The sequence below is a fragment of the Strix uralensis genome, chromosome 18, assembly GCF_047716275.1.
Source record: "Strix uralensis isolate ZFMK-TIS-50842 chromosome 18, bStrUra1, whole genome shotgun sequence".
In the NCBI taxonomy this organism is placed as follows: Eukaryota; Metazoa; Chordata; class Aves; order Strigiformes; family Strigidae; genus Strix; species Strix uralensis.
The window spans coordinates 8664881-8691669 of NC_133989.1; the positions used below are offsets into that span (position 1 = coordinate 8664881).

At 43.9% G+C, this 26789-nt stretch overlaps 1 protein-coding gene across 3 annotated transcripts in view; it reads left to right on the forward strand.

Moving 5' to 3' along the window:
- NFATC2 (nuclear factor of activated T cells 2) overlaps nucleotides 1–26789 on the forward strand; it is a 94296-nt gene that overhangs the window by 27782 nt on the left and 39725 nt on the right. For all 3 annotated transcript variants that reach the window (XM_074888231.1, XM_074888229.1, XM_074888232.1), the window contains exons 4-6: nucleotides 724–926; nucleotides 3062–3234; nucleotides 13621–13761. In XM_074888231.1, the coding sequence (XP_074744332.1) occupies nucleotides 724–926; nucleotides 3062–3234; nucleotides 13621–13761 (517 nt within the window). The remainder of the gene's footprint in view (nucleotides 1–723; nucleotides 927–3061; nucleotides 3235–13620; nucleotides 13762–26789) is intronic.

Consider the following 26789-nt stretch of genomic DNA (forward strand, 5'->3'; position numbering starts at 1 on the left):
TTTTAAACTGCAGTTGAAGTAGGAATCACAAGCTGAGCTGAGGCCAAGTCATTTTACTGAATGTTAGGCTGGACAGAAACTAGCGTTTGCAAGTTGGATGTCACATAGGGCCTAATTCAAAGCCCCTTATGTCAATGGGCATTTTCCATTGGGTTTGATAAGGTCTGGAGAAGGTGCATAAGGGAGTACCACATATATCTGCAGGAATTCAAGTGGGAGACTTTCTTCTGTCCTTGCTGTGTTTCCTGCTGGTGAGAAGCAGGAATCACTGCCCAAGGCTGCAAGTGCAGGGAGTCAATGCAGCTTTATTCACCCCACAGAGAAAAATCTTTTGAACCTCATTTAGAAATCAGTCACTGCAAATTAAACAAGTGTACTCAAAACTAGATCTTTTGAGGGGATTTATCAATCTGTTCTGAAGACAACCAACAAATTTCTGGTAATGGAGAGCTTGTCTGGATTTTTTTTCTTCCTGATATGTTTAATATTGTAACCATTAATTACATTTTTTCCATTAGCTCCCTTCCCTACGTATCATGGACACCAGCAAATACTCTTAAGAGCATGTCTGTCTCTGAGAGTAGGAAAAAGTCTGTACTACACATATTTTTATGACTACATGTATCTCCATATCTGTATATACGTTTGTAGATCTATTTGGTTTCCTGACGTAAAGGCATTGCAAGCCCTGTGTGTGATAATAGATTTTCAATGTCTTGACAGCTTCACGGTTACATGGAGAACAAACCCTTGGGTCTTCAGATCTTCATCGGGACAGCAGATGAACGGATACTTAAACCTCATGCTTTCTATCAAGTCCATCGCATTACGGGAAAAACTGTCACCACCACCAGCTATGAAAAAATCATTGGCAACACCAAAGTTTTAGAGATCCCATTGGAACCCAAAAACAACATGAAAGCAACGTAAGCATATTTCTTTTTATTAGCAAAGTTGAGGAGGATTAAATTGGCACGTGAAGTTCCTTCTCTTTGGAAAAGAGTCACTTAAATGAATAATGATGCCTGCTCTGGAGGGACTCCCTTTTCCAAAGCATCAGGATGATATATGAGTGTAAGGCCCTTTTTACAAAAGTATGAGCAGCAGTTACAAGCACCTGGGTTAAAGCTGCTTAAAGAGTTACCATTCATCAGCTGGCCATGCAGGCATTTTTGCTCTTTACCCCAGTTGCTGCGGTGACTATATTGTAATCATCTGTCATCTCCAAAGTCAGAATGGTTTTGTAGGGTACTAAGGAAAACAAGACTCGAATGTCAAGTTCTTATGCTGCAGGGATGCAATGAGAAGCAAGAAGCAGTAGACAGTGGAGGAAAGGTGTACGATTCATTTTACAACATTTAATGGAACAGAAAACATCTCTTCTGAACTCAGCCAAGTGCTCTGGCCATGAAATCGCACTCTCTTCTTCTAATAGGTTAACAGAAAAGCAAGTACAGGCACATCTTTTCTGTATTACTCCTTCCAGTTTTATGGAGGCAGAGGGATGGAGTGGGCACCAATCTGAAGCTTCAGGCTTGAATGTGTGTCAGGCAGCATGAGAGTGATTGCTCTGCAGAGGGAAGAGCTGTATCTCCATCCTTCAGAGGATACTGACAAAATTGGCAGAGAAGTTATGTTTTTAAGCCCCCCTACTTCATCGCAAAATCCACATTCTTTATATATCTTTTTTCAGAAAATAGACCTTATTCCTCCCTTTCCTTCAAGCCTCTCCTTCCCTCTGCGCCCAAGGAAATAAATAAAAGTCCACATCTCAAACTTAAGCTGCCAAGTGCTGAGTGGAACACGATTGTCTGTTCCTAACAAGTAACCCTGGAGTAATAAACCCCTGCACACATGCAATGGCAGGGAACAGTGTGGCTGTAGGAAACAGCTTGGGGTTTATGTCTCCCAAAACGTAACTTTAATTCATATCAAAAGAGGAAAAATAGTGTGTCTTTAAAACTGATACCAGAATGGGTTGGCAGTGCCTGTTTAATAACAGTGCTCACTGCAGCCTCCGAGGACTATTGCTGAGCTGAAGATCTCAGATTCTGTAAATATTAGTTGTTGCGTTCTCTTAATGTAGACAGGCGTGTTTGCTACACTGAACTCTTAAGAAGTTAACCTGCACTTACACCACTATTAAGTTGCAGTGCGGGTTTAAGCAATCCTAATCCTTTGCTGCTCAGCCCTATCCTGCTCCCTACGTTCTCTCTTTGTGCAGGGACACGGTGAATGGGAGCAGAGAACGTTTTCTGCTTTGCCAGGCTGTGGCCTTGGCTGGGAACAACATTCCAGGGCTTTGGAGGATGACATGGTGACCTGGGCCAGGGCTGGAGAGCCCAGTTCTAGTAGTAGCACCTACCTTGTCCGAAAGAAGGAAAGAGCAGTTTGGTTCCTGCTTTGGAGTTGAATTCAATGCTTGCAGTACGAACTGTGGGGAAAACGTGCTGGGATGGTGCATGCAATTAGCTGGTTCAACTGCTGTGATTCCCCATGGAGCTGAACTAATTTGCCCACGTGCAGGCAATAGCTGCTGTGTAGTCTGCGGGCACTGAGCTGTTTGGAGAGCTGGCAGAGGAGGCTTTAATGCTCTCTCTCTTAGAAGTCTGCGGCACAGGCTCAACTTATTGCCTGCCCCAGTGTGCACTTCTTGTTGTGGTTCACTCTCCCTGCCCCACTGTGCCGGGGTGGGCTCTGCCACGTGCACTCTCGTGCTTAGCACAGGAGGGGAATAAGACTCGGGGTTATAATGTTTGGAGACTGGCTTCTGCTGGCGCCAGAGTAAAGGCCACTTCTAGCCCTCGGCTGGGACATGCTGAACCATGGGCCCAGACTCTCTGGGGAGGGGCCCAGCAGCATCCCTCACTTGCTGTGTGTCTGGGGTTTCTTCTCCTATAACTGCTGAAATAGCAATATCGAGATCCTAAACAGGACAAGTATTTGGAGCTGCTCTTAACACAGAGATCGAAGCAAACCAGCTTAATCCTCTTGACTGCCACCTATTTCCAAGCTGCTTGAGAGCAGAAATGTTAAGCTAAACAGCATGTGTGTTTGGCAGCATTGACTGTGCGGGGATTTTGAAGCTGAGGAATGCAGACATTGAGCTGCGCAAGGGAGAGACGGACATCGGCAGGAAGAACACCCGCGTCCGGCTCGTCTTCCGCGTGCACATCCCCGAGTCCAATGGCAGGATCATTTCTCTGCAAGCAGCATCAAACCCCATTGAATGCTGTAAGTATTGCCTGAGATTTTCTCCTTCTCTGTCTCTTGCAACAACGATCACCTTGTCCCTCTGCTCCAGGCTAGCCCTGAGGAGAAAAATCCCAACACAAGGTGCTCTGCTCTTCCTTCACTGGCTGGATCTGTGCTGCCGTTTGAGTGACCTGCAGCTCTTGCCTATATGCACTCCCTTTCCTGAAACCAGCTTTGGTGGCTCTTTGTGGTGCTTAGAGCTTGTGAGGAGAGCGAGGGACTTCAGGGCTTTTGCAAAGTTTATTTATTAGTATGTTGCTGCTGGATCCTTCTGGCTAGCAGGTCTTTTCTGGGAGCAGGGGAGCCAGTGTAGGTGTGCGTATAGTGGCGTAGATACATCCTCCCTGTTTATGCACAAGCATGCAAGCTGCCTGCCTTCCTGGGAGTGGTTTTTGAGTAGAGATACAACCAGAATTTGTTATCTACAAGCTGGCAGGTGGTTGGAGGTTTTGAATTCAAACATGGGCTGGATCCTAGCACTGTGGCCAGTCCTGCCTGCCAAAGGAGTGACTGCAGTCCTCTGATCTGAGCTGTGGCAGGAACACAACTGAAATGGAGAAAGAGGTTTGATTTTTGAGGCCCAGGCCCATCCTGGTTATTGTTTTTTCTGGATCCTTGCTAAAGGATGTGCAGCTCAGGACGCTGCTGCTGAAGCAGGGAAAGCCCAGGTTGTTCTGGTATTCCCCTGAGGGACAAGAAAACTTGCAGTTTTGATCTCTGAGGGACAGATCCTATAAGCATGTAAGCTGAGAAGCCCGCACCTCCCACTCATTTTAACGTACTGGATCCTGAGAAAGAGAGGCCTCGATGAGGTGCCCCCTGTGTCGCAGTCATTTCTGGAAGGGCTCCACCCACTTTGCTGGTTCATGTGCATCCTGTGATGCTTTTTGTTGGTAAATGGTGCCTTTTCAGCGGTTTGGGGATTTCACAAATACATAATGAGCAGTTTTCCTCTCCCTTTGCTGAATGACTCACCCCTTTAGCAGAACCTGTCTTGCCATAAGTCATGTGAAGAAAGTCATTGAAGAGTTTCTCATGTGTGTTTTATTTATTAAGATGCAGGCTTTACTTAAATAACAACTGCTTAGAATAAGAGAGGAGCCAATTTTGGATGGGAAATCAAGAGAAGTTGTGAGTAGTGAATTATTAATGGCAGCTTTTTAAAAACCAGTAGGATTGATTAAACAAGGTAAGGCTAAGGAGATGGGTACATATGATCTCTTGGCAATGTTTTTGAGAAGATACCAACTATCCGAGCATTTTAGCAGCTGTGTGAAGTCTGCGGCACTGTGATGGGGAAGGGAGAATAGCCACCACCTTTCTCCATAGGAAATGGTTACGATCCTTTATGGGACCAGATGGCTGAAACAATAGTGGCCTCCACCCCAAACGTGTCCCCTGCTGAAACAAAGGCCCATTTGCTAAAGGAAACGTTCAGCGAACTGCAGCTTCTGTGGATAGGAAGGGAATTGCAGCAAAGGATCACCTGGCTTCTCCTTCAACTTCTTTTCTGAGTGGAAACAGCCCATTCCTGCCTGCAATGGGGAGCTACTCAAGTGGAGAAACTCCAGGTGTAACTCGTACATCCACTGTGCACAAAAACAGCACGAGTCCGGAGCAAAGGGTGGATGGTCCCTGGGTCATGCAGGGAGCCCTGCAGATCACACCCCACTTACTCAGATTCTCCTACAGGAAAAGCAAATATGAGTTAGCCAGGTATTTCTAAGACCCACAATTGCACATTGTATTTGTGCCCATGATCAAACAGCATTCAAGCAGAAATCTAGTCACGACTTACAGAATAAGACCACATTTTTCTGAATTGTTTGTGCACACCTAATTTGCCTGTGCAATGACTATTTACAATGGCTTGTTTAAGATGTCTAGGCATTTATGCTGAGATGTGTTTGCTTTGATGAGCTTTAGGGGCGTAAAAAAGCCAAGAGTGGCGATACTAGTGTAAGTGGCTTATTTTTATGGTTTTTATAATTAGAATATGAAAATTTTCTGCATAGCAGACAGCAAAGCTCCTACAAGAAAAAAAAGTATCTGTTCCCCCCCCCCCCCCCCCCCAAAAAAAAGTTTTATTTTTGGAATACTGGTTATACTGGCAATTTGGAGAGATATGTTAAGGACTGTGCTTTTCTGAACTCATGGAAGCAGAGTATAAAGTGATCTGGAGTAATAAGTCTCTTCCATTTAGTACGTAAGTTGCATATTTAGCAATGTTTTTGCATTTCAGTAGCACTTCCTGATCTCAGCCCAGTTCTGGGAAGATGGTTAAAAACATTAGTTGGTTCAGCCAGCATTAGTAATGCAGGCAAAATCACACTAGAGATGATAATCTCAGTTTCTCCCGGACAATCTGCACATGTTGCAGAGCTCACAGCCTCAGGTAAACTCAGGTGCCCTCCTGACAAGGAGCATGCTGGATTGTGTCCCACCTCCCACCTTTGTGTGCTGCTGGGATTGTCTTTTTTTTTTCTTTTCTTTTTTTTTGATATGGCCTCCTGGGAATCCTTGTCCTCAGGGACCCTCCCCTAAGATCTCTCCTGTCTGGTAGCTGTTAATAATAACCCGCTGGGAAAGCCTTAGTAAGTAGCAGCTTTAAGATAACTGGCCATTTCCCTACCAGTGGGGTTCCCCTGAGAGCCCTGTTGCTACCAACAGAATAGCTGAGTGCTCTCCTCAGCAGAAGCCGATCCCGGCTAAAAACTCCCACTGGTGTCAGCAGGTCATTAGCTGCAATGAAGCAAGAACTGTGAAGTATCTGCTTTTCACGGGGAGGTTTGGTTCCACCTCATCTGTGTCACATTCAGCACTTGACAGGTTTTAGGAGGGGATTTCACAGGTTCAAAGCATCATCCGGAGCAAGTTCCTCCCCAGGCAGCTGTGTGGGAGGACCAAAGAGGTGATATGTTGTTAAATGATCAGTTATGCCTCAAAATGGACCTCGTATCCAGACAAGCCTGCACATTCAGCAGCTTGCAGCTTTTTTTTCTCTTGTTGCCTCTTGATTAGTTCTGAAACCACTGAGGAGGCAAAGGCATTTGAAAGCTCTCCAATAATTGTAGCAACAGGCCATCACTTACTTAGAGATAAAAAACCACTGTCTTGTAGGTGTGGTGCTGGAAAGGTGAGAAAAATCCCTCTCCTGGGTGTTGCTCTGAGGCCCTGAAATGGCACCAAAGGCCCACAGGTGCTCGGTGAGATGTCCCCAGGATCCCCAGCCAACAAGTCCCCACAGCAGCGTGCTGCTTGGCCCGGCTGCCTGCCTGTGCACGTCCGCACACCTCGGAACTGTCAGTCCTGCTGCAGCTGTGCATGCCCGAACGTCCATCACTGCTGGTGGACATCTGTGTTTTAGGCATAAGCCAGCTCATGTAGGCGAGCTCTTGCTGGGCTGGGCAGGGCTACCACAGAGCTGCTATCACAGAAAGTGGTGAAATCACAGATGTGAAGGGTTACTGAGTTAACTTGTCCCTTCAAATACAGCCCTAATAACAACAAGTCACTCAGTGACTCGTCCATGGAGGGCTTTGGTATTTGCAGACCTGATAATTATTTTCAAACCATTAAGACAATTTCTGTAACATTAGTTCTATTGATTTGCTTTACTTTACCTTTCACTATAAGCTGAAACTCATTTCTTGGTGAGTGATTGATCTCTGCAGTTGTGTTTCTACTCGGCTGAAGCATCCATGGAGCAGAGCAGCAGTGTTGGAGTTCAGAGTAGCCACATAAGCACCTGTGAGGCAGCTTGTTTTACTCCATGCTGGCAGCAACCAAAACCCGCTTTATGCAAGTGTCTGCGAGATGTGAGTGTAAGGCTTAGGAGTATCACCCACGCTGTGTCACAGTTTTTATTCTAATGGATGCTGGTTAAACCTTCCCAAAGCATGTCGCAGTTCTTGTTTCATATAATCCATGTTTGCTGATACTAAGCTGTGCTCATGAATCCCTTAAAATGCAAACGATTGCACTTGGCATGAGAGAAAGAGTCTAAAATCTTGTTCTTATAATAGATATTCCAAGGTGGTAAAAAAACAAAACAAACAAAACTTATTGCTAAAGAACTGCGTGTCCATCTGAGGAATTTAAATAGTTTCTATTATTGACCGTATTTTGTTCCACTAAATTGGGTCAAATATCTTATTTCCCTTTAATCAATTTCCCTGGAAGTTTCCTTTATTTTTCTCTCCTTCTAGTAGATTTTCCCATAATATTAGACAATCTGAGCCTATGATATGTGACACATTAATAACTACAGAGGAAAGAGCTAGTCATGTAAAAGAATGTTGTCTTGGCAAAGCAGTGAGTGCTTTTCCTCGGCCGGGAGTTGTGCTGGTTGGAATATAACAGCAGGCAAGAAGGAGCACTAGTTTATTGAGATAAAAAAGCAGAAACAAATGGTCTCTTTGCACTTGGGAGATACCCGCTTAACCCGTTTAACCATAACCATAACCATGATTGTTATGAGAGTAGCGTGGTTTCCAGTTGAATTAAAGGAATTTTTCCCCCCTTTCAAGACAGTTACAGTTTGCTGTAAATACAGCTAACACAAAAACTGGTTCTTTTTCTAAAGTGTAAATTTTCTCTCTTGTAAAGCACAGAATTTAAAAGCTTATTCTGACAACATTTGCTACTTTTAATGTGCAACCAGAATATTTCAGTCTGGAAAGTCTGAGTCAGACAGAAGGAAAATGCCCGCCCTTTTTTCAGGCTGCGAGCCTTGCTATGAGGATAAACTCCTGTTTATTTTTTGTCTTTGCAATACTGCTGTTGGTAAGAGCAAGTGCCCCAGTGTATTACGTAGAGCATGGATTTCTGAGCATAATTGAAGCTCAGCAGATCTCCTGCACGAGGGATTAAAGGGAAATGCTGTGCATACCCGCAGAGATGATCGACAGAGAAGTGAACTGAGGCCATGGTTTTCCTGTCATTAATCACACGCTGGTTTGGTGAGCTGGCTGCAGTTCATAGAAAGTATCGTACTTATCTGACACTGCTGCCATCAGTGCTTGTCACTCCTCCTTCGCAAGGACATCATAAAATAAATTATGTGCAGGGAAGGAGGTGGAGAAAAGCCCTCTATTTTTGGTGCTTTTTTCTTGAATGGCTCTGCACAAACTGCTGATTAAGTCTTGCTGGCAACAAATTGGAAACTGTTGTCATTCATACTGGGTTCTTCTTTTCATAGCATTTAGATCACATTTTCAAGGTTTCCCATCTAATCACGAGGGCTGGAAATTTGCTTTATTTACATGATTCTCATTTAAGTCTTCCACTGGTCCATACTCCTAGCAGGAGGTAATTCATCCCATCCCTCCAGTTAGAAGATTGCTGCTCTCTAGGGTGCCTTACTGTTTACCTGCCTGCTAGACATGTCTCCTGCCCTTGGTCCTCCCCTGGCTCCCACACTGCAGCTCCCCAGCCTTTGCCTCTACTCCCACCAGAGAGCTTAGGGTGCTTCAGTGTGTGATGTATGGGATCAAAGTCTCCCAGGACATTAGTGCGCTGGATAAGCATTTGGCACAGGAGCTCTGCTCCTATCAATCCTACCTCGGGCAGGCAGCTCGTGGTAAATAAACACAGTGTGACAAGAGGAATGAGATATTTACTTTGGCTCGTTAAGGTTTGCACTGAGGTGGAAGAATTAATCCCACAACAAATTACGCCTCTGCTATTTCTTCTAGGGTTTGGGATTTTTTTTTAGCATCAGATATTCAGCGCTATCTGTTCTTCTCAAATCCAACAGAAATCAGTGGCTGGAGCCAAGAGCCTTTGGGGGTTTGGAAAGACATGTCAGGAGTGGCATTTTGTAAAGTAAACACTTGGCTTGTGATGGCAGTTAGAGGTAATTAGATGTAGCGCAAGCTTTGTCCTCACTGGGCTGCAGGTAAGCCCCAATCCTGTTCCTTGTGATTGCCCAGGATAAGATCTCTCCTGAACTCTGGTCAGCTGTGGGGACATCAGGTAAACCTGAGCTCTGGATCCAGTGTTGCAGGTGTCAGAAAGATGGTGTTGAGCAGATCTCACTCTATCAGCTATTCTTTGGCCTCTGTTTATACAGAGGTTGGCATAGAGGCCTCCAGTCATTCTGGAGAAGAAGGCACTGAGGTAGCGCACTGATACATGGAGACTGTGGAGTATCTGTGCTCTGGAAGCGTTGGTCAGACCTGCGCTGCTCTGCAGTGTTCACAAGCCTGTTCCTCCCAAGAGGCAGATTACATTAGTCGTTTTGCTTTGCCTACATTACTCGATACAGCCCTCGTTCTTACTGCACATGCAGGGAGAGAGGTTGCCGAGACAGTTCCTCTCCGGAGGCTGTTAAGAGACATTTAGCTTCAGTTAAGACTCCTCATAAAACGAGTCAGCTTTTGGGCAAGACAAGGCAGTGCTTGGAAGCCCTCCAAGCCGGTGGAAGGAAACACAATACTCAGACAGGGCTAGAACTGCTCGTCCCAGGAGATGCGTGCAGGAGGAGAGCTGATGGGGAGAGCTGGGAGGCATGGAGAGAAGGGGGCTTTCAGGTGGAGCTGGGATTACCTGAGGAGCATATTAGGAAATACAACTGAGGTTGTCACTTGGAACCTGCTAGCAGTGATGGGCAGCACTCTCTTGGGGGAGATCTGGAGCCACAACAGACTTATTCAGGTAATCAGTTGTCTCAGAACATCCCTTTTTTTTCCCTAGAAACCAAATAGCCTCTCTGCTGAGCCACATAGCCTCTCTACTGAAAAAGGAACAGTTATGGATGCTGTGGGCAGGTGGGGAAGCAAGAAACACCTTCACCCTGCCTTGGTACACTTCCTTATGGTCAGCCTCCAGGCTTGTACATCCCCTGTGAAGCATTTGGCCTGCCGGCCCAGATGTCTAGACCGTCTTAACCTTTCCTCCACCTCCTGGCATAGGGAAGGGGATAAAGATTCAACCCCTGAGAAACACCCTGTGCCCCTGCCGCGGGTGCATGTGAGCCTGGGTGGGCTGTGGGCTGACTGGGCAGTGCAGGCAGGGGAGGCAGTGCAGGGGCTGCTTCCCTCCCAGGCTGAGGCTCACTGGAGGTGGTGCAGCACTCCCAGACAGCAGCTCCCTTTCTCTCTTGTGTCACTGTGTGCATTGTATTTCTTGGCACCATGTATCCATGACATCTTGATTTGCAGACAGTCAAATAAAATAGAAAAATAATGTCCCCTGTTAATAGGTTGACACTCTGCTTCAGGCCAAGTGTGAGTATTTCTATAGCATTTGCTTTGCTGCCTTATGTCAGTAACTGTTGCTATTGAAAGTAAACACCCCAACTGGTTAAATCAACAGTGTTTTGTTTATTCAAAGCTCATAAACTCCAGTAGCTGTAGGTCACTTTATGAAGTGCCAACCCCTGGGGGAAGAGAAGGAATAGTGTGAAATTATTGCATGCAGTCCACCCATCATGAGCCTTAGAGGAAGGGGATTTATTGGCAATTAATATTTCTTGCAGAGGAAAAAAAAGTAATCCTATTGAGGCAGTTCCACACTGAACCTTGAGCCTCCTAACTGGTTGAAATGGGGAATGGGGTGAAACTTTCTTATAGGCCTCAGTAAAAAAAAAAACCAAACAGGTCTTGGAAAATGAAAAGCATTTTTTTTTTTTAGAAAAGGATTTGCAAACCATCTAGTGGGAGGAGAAGAGTACAGGCAAAATGGGGCAGAGAAAACACGGTGTTCAGTAGGTAACTGTATTTCTCCACTTTTCCCTTTAGCACGATATCTGCATTGAGAAACTCAACCGAAACACTTCCAAATGGTATTATTCTGCAGCACATATAAAGCACACTTGGGTTTTGTACACCTACAGGCATGACCAAATTGGGGTCAGGGCAAAAGCAGTTTTGGAGATGCCCATAGCCTGCTCATGCTGTGGCCATGCCAGAACATAGCTCTGCGTCAGCCTGGCTGCTGCTGGCCGTGGAGCCGTGGCAGCACAGAGCTGCATCGGGGTACCTGCAGAACACCTCTGCCCATCACAGGCTTCCAGACAGTGCTACTGAGACCACCCCAGCTCGGCTGAGGATGGCAGAAGGGGTTTTGGCATTTCCTAAGAGCCGGGTTGCACATTCCCGCTGCACGGGTTGTCCTCCCCAGCTCCCTGGTAGGTCGCAGCGTACACAAACACTGCGCTCTATGGAAGTTGGACAGAGGCTTGGTCTTCAGCAGTGATTTCCAACTTGCCGAGATCCAAATGTAATTAAGATGAGTCAGACGGTTATTTCCAGGCTAAAATTTGTCCTTCCTCGTCCTGAAAAAGCCTTGAGAACCACTGATCTGTGGGATGTCAGGTACAAAGCTCTCTATTAACACATTGAAGTCTGAAGGAGACATAGGTTAATCTGGAATTCTGATGATTTAGGATGCTTTGGAAGTGACATTTGGGGATTGAATAGGAATAAACAGTGTCCAGGGCAAAGCTTAAATACAATTTCTCTTGACTATTGTAGACATGTTTTTGATGATTGCTATTTACTCTTAAACCTTTGAGGTTACAAATGTGTATTTGTGATAAATCCAATTATGAACTCATCAAAAATTTGAGTATTTAGGGAAAGGAATTAATCATACAGCCATGTGAAAGCAATTAGCAGCTTCTGTGAAAATAATCTGAATATATATTCTTAATTGGCAGTATTTTAACCCAGCTGTTGTTATATATTTGAAGGGAACAATGAGTCATAAGGTTGTTTTAAATAGACTTTAAAAAATGCCTCTCAAATGTCACAAGACAGTTGTAAATATTGAATTATCTATATTTTTAACGAGCAAAAACTCTCTCATGACTGGCAGAAAGGGTTCACTTGAGCTTGTCCTTGCTGGAAAAGTTGCTCCCCTCTTCTACATACACCTGCCTAAAAGGTTTAATGCTTATGTTATCCCACCAAATACTCTAGCATTTTCTTCATGTGGTGAGAGAATCTGTACAGCTCTCGCTGTGGCCAAGAACTGTTCGGTTTTTGGCTTTCTGAAGGTTGCACAACAGTAAAAGGGTGCTGGGACCAGGTCACAAAAAGCACAGCCTTGCTTGTGTGTGAGTGGAGGCCCAGCGCTGAACATACAGGATAATATTTCCTTATTTTTGGCTCAACAGTGAACGGTGTTCAGTGAAGGGAAGACACAAGTGCTCAGGGTCTCTTGGGAGCAGGCTCTTTGTCAGAGAAAGTTAAAATCCAGCCAAGGCAGCTGTTAAATAGATGAGCGGCATCCTCTAGAGACCTTTCCAGTTGGGGTGGATGAATCTGGAGGAGTTTGAGTGCAGGTCATGAACTCGCAGTTCAGACCCAAACCTGCCCACCTGGTCTGGTCACAGGGAAGCTCATGATATTTTCCAGCTGTCTGCATTGTAGGGAACAATTCTTGTATCTTCACTTTCTTCGGCTCCTGACGCTTGTTAGCAAACAGTTGGAATGGGCTTGCAGGGATGGTGACCAGGATTCTCCAAAGCTTTTCTGACCATGCAAATGGCTGTTTTAATGGGATGAGAAGAAAGCAGGTGGAAAGATGGTGCTATCCTGGTTTTCTGGCTGGGGAATTAGAGAATAACTTGCCAAAGTCACGTTCCAAGTTCACAGCCAAGAACAGTAAAGACCTTAGAAATCCTTGATCACGTACATGCCCATCTGGATTCCACCCTACCTTTTCTTTCCTTGCCTTTTAAAATTAAATGCAGTCTGCAACACAGGGCCCTGCTCCTCAGACATTCAGGCTTCTGCAGAGCATGCTTGCAAAAAGCCCAGGCTGCAGCAGCCCTGCTGTGACCCCTCCTGCTCACAAATGCAGCTTTGTGATTGCCCCTCTTGTTGTGTGCTCAAGGCTTGGTGCCTGCACATGGAGACAGTGCTTTTGTTGGCAAACGTACTGTTCCAGGCCCAGCATAGTCCCTGTTCTGTAGGAGGCAGTGGGCTTTTGTAGAAGAGGTTTATTTTTACTTTTTTTTTCTGGAGGAATTCAGTGTTATTCAGTGGAATCCTCTCTGCAGGTGGAATTTTTGGGCTCCAGGGCTGTAGTGTGCCTGCACTTGAAAATTTGGCTATTTATTTGGAAACAGACATGGGCAAGTTCCAGCTCATTCATCCAAGCTGTCCTTTCTCAAGGACAAGAAGTAAGGCCAGCACAGCTGAAATGCTGCAGCCAGCTCCTGAATGTTTCCAAATAAAATGCCTTGAGTAAGTTTATTTTTCCCTCTCAAACCTAAATTTAGCACCCTGGAGAAGCTGCTTTGGCAGTCAACGGATGGTAACGATGACAAGATCGATCTGTGGATAGTTCTGGGAAGATTTGGAAAGTCCTGGTAAAACAGAGTTGGTTTCATTCATGTCTGCAATTTGTCCACAGCCCAAAGGTCTGCTCATGAACTTCCAATGGTTGAAAGACAAGATATTGATAGCTGTCTTGTTTATGGAGGACAACAGATGATCCTGACTGGACAGAATTTCACAGCAGAGTCCAAGGTGGTGTTCACAGAAAAAACATCAGGTAAGGCAGTTTTTTTCCTAACTTTCCCTAATGGGATAAGGCATATCCATAGTGCTGTTGTGCCTCATCCTAAGATTTGTGCTCATGAGTAACTCTACTCAAGTGAGTAATCCCATTCAAGTTCATGTAAGTAAAACCAAATCCCTTGACTTAAGCATGTGAGTAAAATTAGACTTGGGAGCAAATATTTGTGTTATTGGTCCACAAGAATACAGACACTGGGAACTGTCAGGCAGGATATGTTATCAAAGAAATGGAACGACCATTACATGTTCCTCTATGTTTGTTTAATCTCATGTTTAGTGAACGCTACTGTAGAAATCATAATTGAAGTGAACATTTTTTATTGATGTGAACTACAGGCAAAGATTGCATTTTCTTCCCTTTAGAAGTCTATGGAGGAAAATGTACATAAAGTGTATTTTTATATCAAATTAAAATAATTTTTATACACATACTGAGATACAAGAACACATCACTTCATCTTCCATATTTTTTCAGATATTTTTATATAGGCTCAGACTGTAGCAAAACAAATTAAATTCAAAGAGAAAAGCCCCCCGTTACAGCTCAATGCTACTTTTTTTCCGGTAGAGCTCCTTCTTTTAAAATGTGTTTTGCCAAAGTTTTTAGGTAATCTTGCTAGCTCTTGAGCAACCACGAAGGGGGAATGAGTGGCAGGTTGTAGATTCTCTCTCTTATTTGCTCAACTTGCACAGAGCCAGTGCAAGACAGTCCCAAGCCCTGACTGGTGTTGGATGAATATAAATAAATAATGGGAATAAAGAATGGTTACTGGGAGTTACTTAATTGCCTGGCATCACCTTTACTGCCTTTCCTGAGCTCTCTGTATTTTGTTTTCATAATGGCATGCTGTAATAAACATTACTTGATTTCTAACTCAAAGAATACCTGACCCCAGAAAATATGCTTAGTATGATCTAATGGTTAAGGTGGGCAGCAGAAATCCAGGTTTTCTTGTTTACAGGAGGAAATGCAAACAAATGCATTCTGCTGTAGTTAGTTACCTGTTTCTTCAGAGCTGAATTGTTTCTTTTATAATATCATATGCATGCAGTCATTTCATCTCACCTCACTAAGCAGTATGTGTACTTTATTGGATTTTCTAAGGCTTTTGCAAAGGGACATTTGTTTCTTTGTAAATAGTCTGGACTTGTTTAACTTACCCTTCATTAGGCTTGATTTTTGAATTCTAAATATTGTGCTCTGCAAGGATAATAATAATGTCCAGGAATCAAAAAAGCACTTTGCAAATATGAAGGGCCAAACTCTGCCATCCTTTAGTCCTGTTGATTTCAGCGAGACAAAGGACTCTGCAGTATGAAAAAGCATCGGCTTGTTTTATGTAAACTTTGTGTTCCCTTTGTGCTGTTAAGAAAACAATTTTCTGTCGGTAAACTAAGGTAGGGGCAGCTTAAGCAATATATCCAGTGACTTGCAAGGGATTTAAGAAATTGCATCACCCAAGTGAACAGCATGTGCATGATTTATAGGGTAATGCCTTTGGCAAAAAGTAAGAATCGAGCCAAAAATTAATGTATGTGGGCATCAGCTGGTGGGGGGGGGGGGGGGGGGGAAGCATGCTGTGTGTCCCAGTTTCTTCCCACACCACCAGCAAGCCACACTATTTTACAGCAAGAATGAAAGGCTCTGGGCCTCTGAACTGTGAAGTTTCAGATGAGCCTGTGCAGTCAGAGCAATTTTCTTGGCACCCTGTATTTCCTTTTAAGCCTGTGTATTAATTCCTTCCCACTGTGCTGCCACTGTTCCGTCGCTGTCAGCGAATCGTGAAGGTGCATGGGAACATGCTTGGCAGCCCGCGATGGTACCTGTCCCAAGAATGTTTTGCAGTAACTAAAGGAGATGATACACTGAAAGGAGGTAGCTCTTAATGCCATTTCGAGGAAACATCCAAAACGCCCTGCCCCTATTTCCATATAAGAGCAGAGAAGGCTCTGGCTGGAATAGATGTTAGAAAGTAAAAAGAACAACAACATTTTCCACACTAAATCTAAAGCTTTTCTTCACTGCTGGGGAAACTGCCTTTTTTTTTTTTTTTTCTCTTCTTTTTTTACCTCCTGGTAGGGAAAGGCATGACTTATCCCAGCGGCAGTGCCCAGTCTGGAGCAGGGATTTGCATGCTGGTGTTCCATATCCTGCCTCCTCCAACACTGCTCAGCCTCTGAAGGCAGTCTCAGTCTGCTAGACTTTGAATAAATGATTGGCAGAGGAGGAATTTAGAGGATGGGAGGCCCAAAGTAAAATCTTTGGTCTCGATCAGAATTCTGTGTAGTTTGCAGTGTGTTATCTGGGGGATTCTGCTCTGTGCTGAAGGCAAGCTTGTTCTCTGTGTATCCATGCACTGTTTTATAATGCTTCCCTAACGGTTGGATTAGATGATCTTCAAGGTCCTTTCCAACCTAGATGATTCTGTGTAATGCAGTGGTACCTCTTAACAGATATGCCCTGAAGTGCTTTTAAGTGAAGATTGCTTTTTTTAATAGGTATATCTTAACGTGAGGAAGGTTAAGGAGCTGAGCTGGATATGCAAATCATGCAGGAGCTGATCTGACTTTGGCTGACAGCAGCATACTGAGAATTAAGCCTTTGTGCTTGGGTTGTCAGAGGTTAATGAATGTCCCAGCCTGCCTGAAATTTAGGACCTTACACACCTGTGACTTTCAGCTTCCCTCTTTATAAGCTGTAGACAATTTTAATTATCATTACTGTGTCCATACTTAGTTGCATTGCATTAGGCTGCATGAACACAGAACAAAAAGGGCCAGTTCTGCAGCCTGATTTATCAATTAGAAATGTCACTGGGTGGAAGGAGGAGGTGGATCCTGCGCTCGCCTTGGGGAGCTTGCTCGCTGCAGATCTGATCTGCACAGCACCTTGCAAAAAGTGCTGATAAGCTGCTCAGAAGCAAAGTAAGCCACAATAAACATCCCTGTGGGTGGATAGTGCATCGCTGGCGTGACCCTGTCATTGTTGCGCCCTCTTCCAGAGTGCTACGCTTCCCCCCGGGGACCCCGTGAAAGAATCGCACCTTTGTGAAGGCAGGAAGATGCACCAAGCTCACAGGGGAAACATGGTTTTCTTCGAGTTTCATTTTAACAGCTCGCAAGCCTTGTCTGTGCTAGCAAGTGGTGTTCCATTTCCCACTTTTGCCACCAGGTTTAGCTCTACTAGTAACGACAACAGTGAGAGCAGTAGTGTAGATAACCATCTAATAGCTTTTGGCATGCTGTACTCCGCAGAGGTCTTGACTTGGCTTGTTTGTCCAGTGCTGGAGAGTAGCAACTCTTTTTTTTCCCCAAAAAACCTTTGTGCAGGTGACTTTGTGCAGTGAGATAGTCTCCTGTTAATTATTTCATGGACTCCAAAATCTGGGTGTACCTTGAATCTGGGATCTGTATCGGTATCTGCAGTGAAGCAGACGCTGAGAGGGTGGTCGGTGTGCCTTACAAAACTGAGGAAACTGGTGTTGGGGCTCACAATTGTAATTTATCCCTCAGGCAGACACTCAAAACCTATTTCAATTTCCTGTGGGTCTTGTAGGCAATTCTTCACTCAGTACTAGCAACACAGAGAAATGTAGAAGTGTTCATATTTGTGACTGAAATAGAACATGCTTCCAAGAACAATAATGAACAGTTTTTATTTCTCTGTTACACAGCTCTACAGATGTGTACTTTTTTCCCTATAAATACCTAGAAAGTAAAGAATATTCCCCAAATTATGCTGTGTTGTCATTATGAAAATAACTGCCTTTATTATGTGAACTACAGACTCTTGCAATGAGCTCGCCAGTGAGAAGTCTGTAAAAGTCTCTCATTTTAGCCTTGCGACAGGAAATGGCAGCAGGAAGTGAACTGAAGGGGCTGGAGCTCAGCGCTCTGTGTTCGAGCGAGGGGATAAAGTACTTGCATTTGAAATGTTGATGCATAAATAGCATTCATTTTCTTAATGATAAGGTTTACCAACTTGCAAGCATTATAGTTTTGAGTTCTTTTTAAGGTTATCTCTTCCTGATGAAAGATTGTAATCTGTAGCTGCTGTAAGCCAGCGGAACTCATGAATTCGGTACAGTCAGTCCAGTATACAAAAGCAGAGGTTGGGTGAAGGAGTTGGGTGAACTCAGAGACACGTAACTGAGCCCAGCTAAATAAAAATAGGTCAGGGGAAGCAACTAGATTGGATTGTGCAGATAGAAGCTTTTGAAGTGCATGTATTCTTTTACTTTTGATCTGGAAGAGAGAGCTTGAAAAGCAGTCATACAGCTATCAAGGATTTGGAATATGCTAAAGGTCAAGGGTGTTTGTTTTGGTTGGGGCCCAGATCTTACAATGCAGTTAAAAAAAGAAAAGGTTTGGAATTCCCCCTTTTATTTGTTTTAATTGTCATGTAATAATTTGCAAGTCAGATGTTGTTGGTTGCATTGTGTTTACTCCCATCTGTGTACTGGTTACTGCTGCTCCGCTGTGAGTGATAGAGGAGTTTCATGTTTCTCTGGGAGAAAAGTGCAAATGGACTGTGCTTTCCCCTGCCAGACTCTTATGGTGGCCACATGGACATCATGAATCATCGCTAGGACAATGTGGGTGGTGGAGGAACAACCCAAACAGAAAGCGTACATCTTTGGAGTAGATCCACCATAAATCTTTCAATTTGGCCATGCAGTGTAAAGAGAGGAGGTGGTGCTCTCTGTGCCCTCTGAACTGATGCAGCTGTCAAGGCCTCTGAAGCATGGACACTCAAAGCACATTTGACAAAAATAAATCTTTCCAGCTCTAGATTCAAGCAGTGGAGTTCTAGTTTCTTCTTCCCCTGAGTTTCTGCACGTCTGTCACCTCGGTGATCTTTTTGTGTCAGTGGTTTCTTAGGACACTAATAGCTAGAGCAGGTGAGCTTGAACGTACTTGAATATCTACTGGTTTCAGGAGAGCTCACCACAGGACAGGATCGGGACCACTGTGTTCAGTGTGTCGGTGGCGAGTTGAGGCTTTCATCTGCACAGTGCCCAAAATGCTGTGTCTGAATGGAGGCACTTGCCTCTGTACCCTAGAAATGAACTAGAGCCTGTGCTACTGCCCAGGATACCAAGACCCATGAGCCTTTCTTCTTCCCCCCTTCTTGTTCCATCTTGTACCTTCTCTGGCTCCATCCTGTACCCCCTTTGGCACACCTGATAGCTTTCCTAAAATATCTGAAATAAGATTCACAGAGTTCGTTGCTTCAGGTACAGCAGTGGCATTCACGCCTTCATGCACAGCAGGAGCTTGAGGTGCATCAGGCATCCAACCTGTGCCCATCCTCTTTGAGGTTGTGGGCTCTCTGCTTCTTGGGTATATATTTATGTGTTGCTGTCTGTCAGGGATCACTGTGGGAGATGGGCTCTCATTGCGCGTCCAGCTATGCTAACTGCAGTGGCTCGTGTGGTCAGAAGCACCCATAGCCTGTTTTATCCCAATATATTCATTTACATCCCTTGCAATGGCTTGCCTATCACTGGAATAACAATAATGTCAATAACTATTCTGACGATAGCTCTACTACTTCACAGTGTCTCTCTGATTTCCAGCACTTCTGTACATCTCTCATTGCCGCTGTGCTTTATTTTAATGCTGGGTAAATAATTTCAGTTCTTTGAAACATACTACTTTCACTTTTAGAAGCAAGCAAGCAAACAGGCTCTAGAGTGATTTTGCTCTCAAACTTGCACTTTTCAGTATTCCTGCTGCATCACAAGCTAGCAAATAAGCACAGCAGCACTTTCTTGTTTTGGAATTTCCACTTTCTTGAAAAAGTCATGTTTATAAAGCACAATAAGTTGGACCCAGTGATGCTATCAATCTCCCTGTACCTCTCCCTGCAAAAGTTAAAAGGAAATCACAGCTCCCTAGGAGGGTTTTGTATTCACAACCTATAGTTGCTGGTTGTGATGATTTGTTAAATATATATTTAGATATAGTTAAAATGCACAATAGATTTAAAAAATATAGAAAATTAAGAATTTATAGTTTCTTACATTACTCCCTTCTGGCCTGCAGCTGCAGCAAGAGCTCAATACTTCTGGGTGTTTGGGCATGGGACTTGCTTATGAAAAGCAGCCAGAGAGTTCAGTGAAATGGGGTAAATACTTTGTTAATGGGGTGTGAGAGTCCTCAGCAGTCAGTTCTGGAGCCCTGAACACTGCCAGGCAACAATGGGAAGAGTGGGGAAGCCTTGACAGGCAAGGAGTTAAAAGGGGTGATGTTTTACTTTGAGCAGAAGCTCCCGGGGAGGCTGAGTCCACAGTAAGTGTTGCCCCAGACCCATGAATCCCAAGGCACATGCTGGCTGACATTTTATCATAAGTAAAGCCACGATTGCAAGTGCTCTTCTATGCAGTAAATGCCTTTTACAGCCCATATGTGTTGTAATTGTGTAAGTTGATATGTATCTGCTCAAAATCAGCCAAATGACTTGAAACATGAAACAGTCTTCTGGCCAGGACAATTCACTACAGAAAACTGTGATGGGATGGCGTTATGTGTATAATGTGAATAGAAGGTGGCTTGCATATTGGTTTTGATGATAGTGAGGATCCAGGGCTGAGGATCATGGTCCTTTGAGGGAGATGTGAAAGGAAATTATATGACTGTCTACAGCAGTGTTCCCCTTTTCTGTCATGTCAAGTCTGAAATTTCTCATTGTGCCCCAAACAGGGAACTAAATGCCTGTTAGTAGACTGACAGTTTCATGAATGATCAAAAAATTCCCAGGGAATACAAAAAAGAGCAAACTATTTTCAACAATTATCTCTTTGAACTTAATGACGCAAAATTAATGATACAATTTTCTCAGGCAAATTAAAGATAAAAAAGACACCAAAAAGTTTTTAAAAAGCCTTCAATTTTTTCTCAGATCCATCCAAAAGAGATGTTTGCTATTTGACCTCAGTAAACAACTTTTAAGTATTTAATGTAAGCTCCAAGCTTTAGTTCTCTCACAGAATTCCTAAATTAATGAACTGAAATTGAGGGTTTAAATTATGCAGAATTGAGAGGAACGGGACATATCTTAGAACTAGGATCATAACTCAGTCACAGACACAATCCACTGCTGAACATGCATTTTAATGTAGATTTTTAAGGCGTCTTAACCTGAGACAAAAGCCCAGCTTATGCAGAAAAGAACCCAAACTATTGTTTGGCTTTTTTAGTGCAAAAGACTAAAGAAAAAAGCACAAATATCTGGGAATAGTTATAGAGTTAGCAAAACTAAGAGTGGTACTGTAATCTTAAATGATTCAATTTGTTTGCAACATGTGAGGTTCTACAGAGAGTATGTGAAATAAATTTGCTATCTTGCTATTTTCTTGCTAGTTTAGAAAGAGCACTTTCTCAGCTCCATGCAGTCTGTGGCTGGAGTCCAGCATTTAAAGCTGGATGCGTATCTTCTGCACTGTAAACCTGCAGAGTGATGGGATGAACCAGGGCAATAAATTACAGATGTCTCCATTGGGAGGCCCACCTGATTTTTGCATTAGCTAAAGGTGATCCCCTTCCAGGTTAATCTCCCCTCCTCATGCCTTGCAGTGCACCAAAGTAAGGCCACAGCAAATCAGAGCACAGGGCCTGCTTGGTAGTTCTCTCTGCAAAAAGATGTGAGAGTAGGGGAGGATCAGGGAGGTTTTGTTCTCTGAGTTTTCTGGTTTGTTCTTTCTAAGCAAATCCCACCATTTGTGAACACTGAAGAGTAACAAGTATTAGTCAGGAGGATTAGAGTTTACCCTTTACAAATTAGAAAGTTTCAGGGTAAATGGGACACCTTCTGCTTTTCCTTGCTATTATAGCTGCTGAAAATCCTGCAAATATTTCTGCCCACAGGTTTACTCCCTGGCTGAAATGTGCTGCCTGCTCCAGGTGTTCTTGTAATCCCACAGGCCACTTGTCAGACATTAAACTGGGGATCCCAGAAAAACACTGCAAAACAGGAAAAAATCTAAGGATCACACACACAAAAATGCAAAAGAGTGTGGCTGCAGAAATGGAGTTGCCATAGCTGTTAGAGACTCAGCGAGACAGGGTGGAATCCAGTGTTTTGGAAGGTTTCCCCATATGACACAAGATTTTGGAATTTTACAGCTGGTAAATCCTTATTAACACAGGCAGCCACTACTGGCCTGGATTCCCTGGCTCACTGTTTACTATGGGGGCGCCTAGTGGAAGTATGCCTGGTCCTGATTATTCAGCTTTGAATCTTAATTGTTTAAAGAGAATATTAAAAAATAATAATAATTCTTGGAATAAACAAAAGGCAGAGAGACAAGCTCCCATCACCTGTTGACAGAAAATTGATCATGTAGAAAGCTGGCACGGGGAGTGGAATTCCCTATTCTCCCACTTAGTCATCACATCCTGGTGTGACTCATTTTATTACATGGAGGTTCCCAGTGGTTTTATTTTGAGAGGAGCTTTTGTTTAATAATTTATACACACACACACACACAAACACACGTATAATCTTAAAAAACCAACAAATCTATTTTGATGAATTGGCGTAAGGAATCATTTGGAAGAGCTCTGGAATGACAGCCTGCCCCTGCTGCTTCACTACTCAACTACTGTATTTATGTTTTATTTTAGTGTGAATTGAATTCCTCAACAATGGATGGGGAGAAATCTCCTCTAGACTTGTTCTCACTGTGCAAAATGTCAGATTTGGGGCTGGGCTGGATGGTGGATGACTAATCCATTGGCCTTTTACCTCCCAGACCTTGACTTGTATCTTTGGCCTTGGTGACTCAAACTTATGTCCTCAGTGCAATGAAGGCACTGGCCTCAGCTCATCATAAACAGAGGTTCATTAACTGCAGTGGGCAGTCTTGCTTCAAGAAGAAAAAGAAATTCATGGAAATCAAGCTCAGTGAAAAATCCAATAACTCTGCTTTTGTGAGTTGTAAATTTATTCACGCTGTGTTTGCTCTAAAGTTTGAAAATTATTCTGAACCCCAGAAGGAGACAACTGCTTAGGACCAGGTGCTGAGCAACCTTGCACTGACATGAAGCAGAGTAACTTCCCAGCTGAAATCAGAATTCGTCCCCAAAAAGAGCAGCAGAGACTTTGTGTGAGTGTACCCTTGCCCATAAGGTTTCAGCATCCCAGAAGTGGTGTCCGTTCCACTGGAAAGTGTTCATTGTTCTTTACTTTGTTCTTGGGGTGGCTCTAAAAAACCTTGACTGTTTTCCAGAGATGCCTGTCATCTACTGATAAAAGCTGACAGAGATAATCGTTGTGCTTTTTTGGAAGACCTTCCAAGAAACACAGTGAATAGGGACAATTCATTGCAAGCCCAAAGGGAACTCTGCAGAAATGTGTAGTCAGAGCAGCTGTCCCACTAGCTACCAGGCTCAGTTTCTTTGGGGAACTAGCATGGTTTGCTGCCTGGGAAAAAGGTAACAGGTTGTTCATTAAGTAATTTGTGTAATGCTTGACTGAAAAGCAATGTACATTTTCAAGCATAAAATCACATGCAGGCACAGAATCACATACAGAATCAGCACAATAGTATACTTAGTCTTCAACTGGAGAGAACTGCAAAGAAAATTTCCTGAACCTCTCAGTCCATCAGTCATGCTTGTTCAAATAAAGCAGTAAGTTTGTTTCTCTGCTAGTTACTGACCCCAAAGTCATGAGTAAGGGATCGTGAATAATGTGTAAAGGCTGTAACTGGTTCGGAAAACCTTTAATTGGCTAATTAAAAAAAGCCCTATAAGAGGCTGCAGAGAATCACCCAAAATGTTCCTAATGCAGACTGACATTTTGATTTTCCCCAAAGTTTGAAGCAAGACTTTTGGTATGATCACAGTTTGAGTTAGAGAGGGTAGAATTACTTTCTTCCAACAACTCATTCATTCCTCCAAAGAGTGCTGACACAATCAGATCTCTCATCAGAGTTTAATGCTAAGTCTCATAGCCCTGAAGCAGCACAAAAATCTCTATTTCCTGAACATTTCACTGACCTGTGGTGTTAAAGATTTGCCAACTAAGACAAACCATTAAATGAGCAGGGAACCACAACAGTAAAAATACTGCATGAGGCAGCCATGGCTGGTAAGACCTCAGGGTCTAAATCCAAAAATATTTTATCATCTTTAATGGAACTACTGCTCCTTTCAGAGGCGCGGATTGAATTCTCCATGGTGGAGGTAGAATTAAAGACACACCACACACATGGATCTGGCACCAAATTCCCATGTGATCCACACATGTACCGGGACATCCCTGCAGTGCTCTGCCTGGCGTGTATCGCTGTCAGGACAGCCCAGCGCTGAATGCGATTTGCAGAACACACGTTCTCTGCATCTGTGAGCTCACGCTCTTACAGTACCTCAGCAAAAATGATGCTGTTGCTCTTTTGCTGTTTTCTTACCTCTCTACTGTTGACGCAGGTTTAATTGCAGCTATCTGTACTTGTAGTCTTTAGATTATTAGTCTAGCTGGGGCTTAATCTTCTTGGTTTGCAAGCAGGGAGGGGACCAGTCATTTGTCCCGTTTGTGGCATGACAGAATTACAGGGTAATTAAGGCCAGAAGGGACCTCGGGAGGTGGCTGAGCACAACTTCCTGCTGAAAGCAAAATGCATCTGTAGTGTTTAGGTACCACCTGGGCTGCAGCACTGGAGAGAAGGGCCTACTTCAGTGTACCCAGGTCGTGACACGTGTTTTGTACTGGGCGCTGTGCTCTACCATCATATCAGCACTGTGGTTTTTAGTACATCTTTACAGTAAAAATGCCATTTTTGCTGATGACTTTCTTCAAACATCCACTTTAATTTCCTCCTAAAAAAATTCTCATTTATGCACATTCTAAAAACGATAAATGTGTTGGCAGTTTGGTGCAAGTTTTCTCTGTTCAAAATTTTCCTGAATTGTCCTACAGATGGGCCTTAGACTTCTCAGTTTATTCCTCCTGCTCTCCATTAACTCTCTGAGTGTGCATAATCAAAAGATTGCTTTTCATTATCAGCAAAAAGGATAGGTTAAAGTAGAGAGAGACTTCTGAATGCAGTTGTATTTTTCATTTTATTCACAGCCTCCCTCATCCTTCTGCCAACAGCTCACCGTAATGTACCTATCTAGGGGGGTTAAAGGAAAAGCAAATATTGTCTCGAGCTAAAGTTTGTACATTCGCAACTATGAAAGTGAAGCAGTGAGACAGATGGAGCCACATCATGATATTTAAGCATAAAGGTTAGGGAGTGAGCTGCAGAGTGGTTATATTCAACAGGGCTTCAGTGCTTAAAGAAGAGGGATTGCTGCTGCTGACAGATTTGTTAGAAACCTGTTTAGCTGCCACAAGCATGAATATATCCAAACAGAAGCATCTATCATCATTAGAATGATAACCCCAAATACATTTATTTCTTATTTGGTTGGGTTTATTCTCATTCTTACTCTTAACCCCCACAGACTTTGGACTCAGCCTAAACATCATTTGATTTTTATGGTTGGCTTCATTAGCTTTTAGTGCAATTTCAGTGGCTTGGTTACTAAATCAAATCCGCTGTAATTGTGGTTGCATATGCTTCACAGGCCTCTTGAATACAGCAGATGACTTGGAGGCCCGTTTCTCCTTTATTTTATGCGTTTTGGACCAACAAATCCTTTTGATTTCCACCTTCTTTGTGAAGTTAGTGCTGTTGTATCTGCACAGACTGTTTGAATTTAGCAATACAGAAACAAAGATGAAAACATTCTGCCTGGAGGAAAACCAATGTCAAATATTCCCACTTGGCTGTCCTTGTTGTCAGGACATCTTCATATTGCATTGCTTAGACAGTTCCTGATGTGTGTGTCTATCAGAGCTCTTATTTTATGACATATTTTGTTGTTTCCTTTTCTCTTCTCTTTTCCTCAGAGAACTATAATTTTTTATCTTTTGGGTTTTTTTGGGGTGTGGGGAGGTTCCTTAACACATACTATGATGGCTTCTTTTCACAAAGATCACCTAGAAGAGGAATCCCCCCATTAAGTATTTACTGCCTTGTCATCATACAATGCATTTAGTATTTGCTGTATTAAACCCCCAGTATTTGTCGGCTTCCCCCTTTCCCGAGATGTTTACCATTTCAACAATGGGGAAGGGTTAGCTGCATTAATAGGGGTATAGATTTAACCTGCAACTGTCTAGAGCAGTGGCCAAAGTGAATGCTTATTGTTAAATAATGAAGTATTTTCCCTTCCTTTGCAGAGCGGTCCTTTGGGATGTGAGGGGTAATCAGCAAATTGGGCGAGAGCCTTGCCAGCTCTAATTACACAGCCCGCTTCGGCTGTCTCCGCTCCGGCAGTCCGTCACTAATCCACGTGTTAGTGTAGAAAAGACAACTGACTCACTGTGGGGGAACTTGAAACACTCCAAAAAAAAGAAAAAAAAGTCAGAATTGTTTAGCGTTTTCTCTTTGTGCCAGAATGCTGTGGCAGTAGTGGTGTGAGATGGTGGAGGCCTGGGCCCTCTCTCCCGCTGTGAGGCTCTTCCTCGCAGGTAATTGAGGGACGAAGCCAAACTTCCAGGTATTCCTCGGTTGCCTCCACTTTCCCAGTGAGAAGGATCGCGGGTGAGGAGGCCCAGCCAGCCCCACCACAGTCCAGGCACCCTGCCCAAGCGCCCCGGGGAGCCGGCCCACCCTGAGGAGGATGGGGCACGCTGTTGGTGATGGCCTCAGGGAAAACCTTTCTCTTCCTCGTGCGTGTTTAAGGCCCAAAACAGAGCAGAGGCATCTCAGGTGTAGGGTGCTGGCAGAGGTGAGGTCCCATCTGCTGCAGTGGGCACGCTGGGAGGGACCCCCGGCCTGGAAGGACACGGAGCTGGGGCAGGCAGGGCCCTCCGTGGGGCTGCGGCCCAGCCCAGCCATGGAGCAGCAGCTCGAGTCCCTCTCGGGGAGAGGCTGCCCAGAGAGCTGAGCACATCTGTCAGCTCATTGTCTGCGCGAGCGGAGAACAAAGAGGAAAACAACAGAA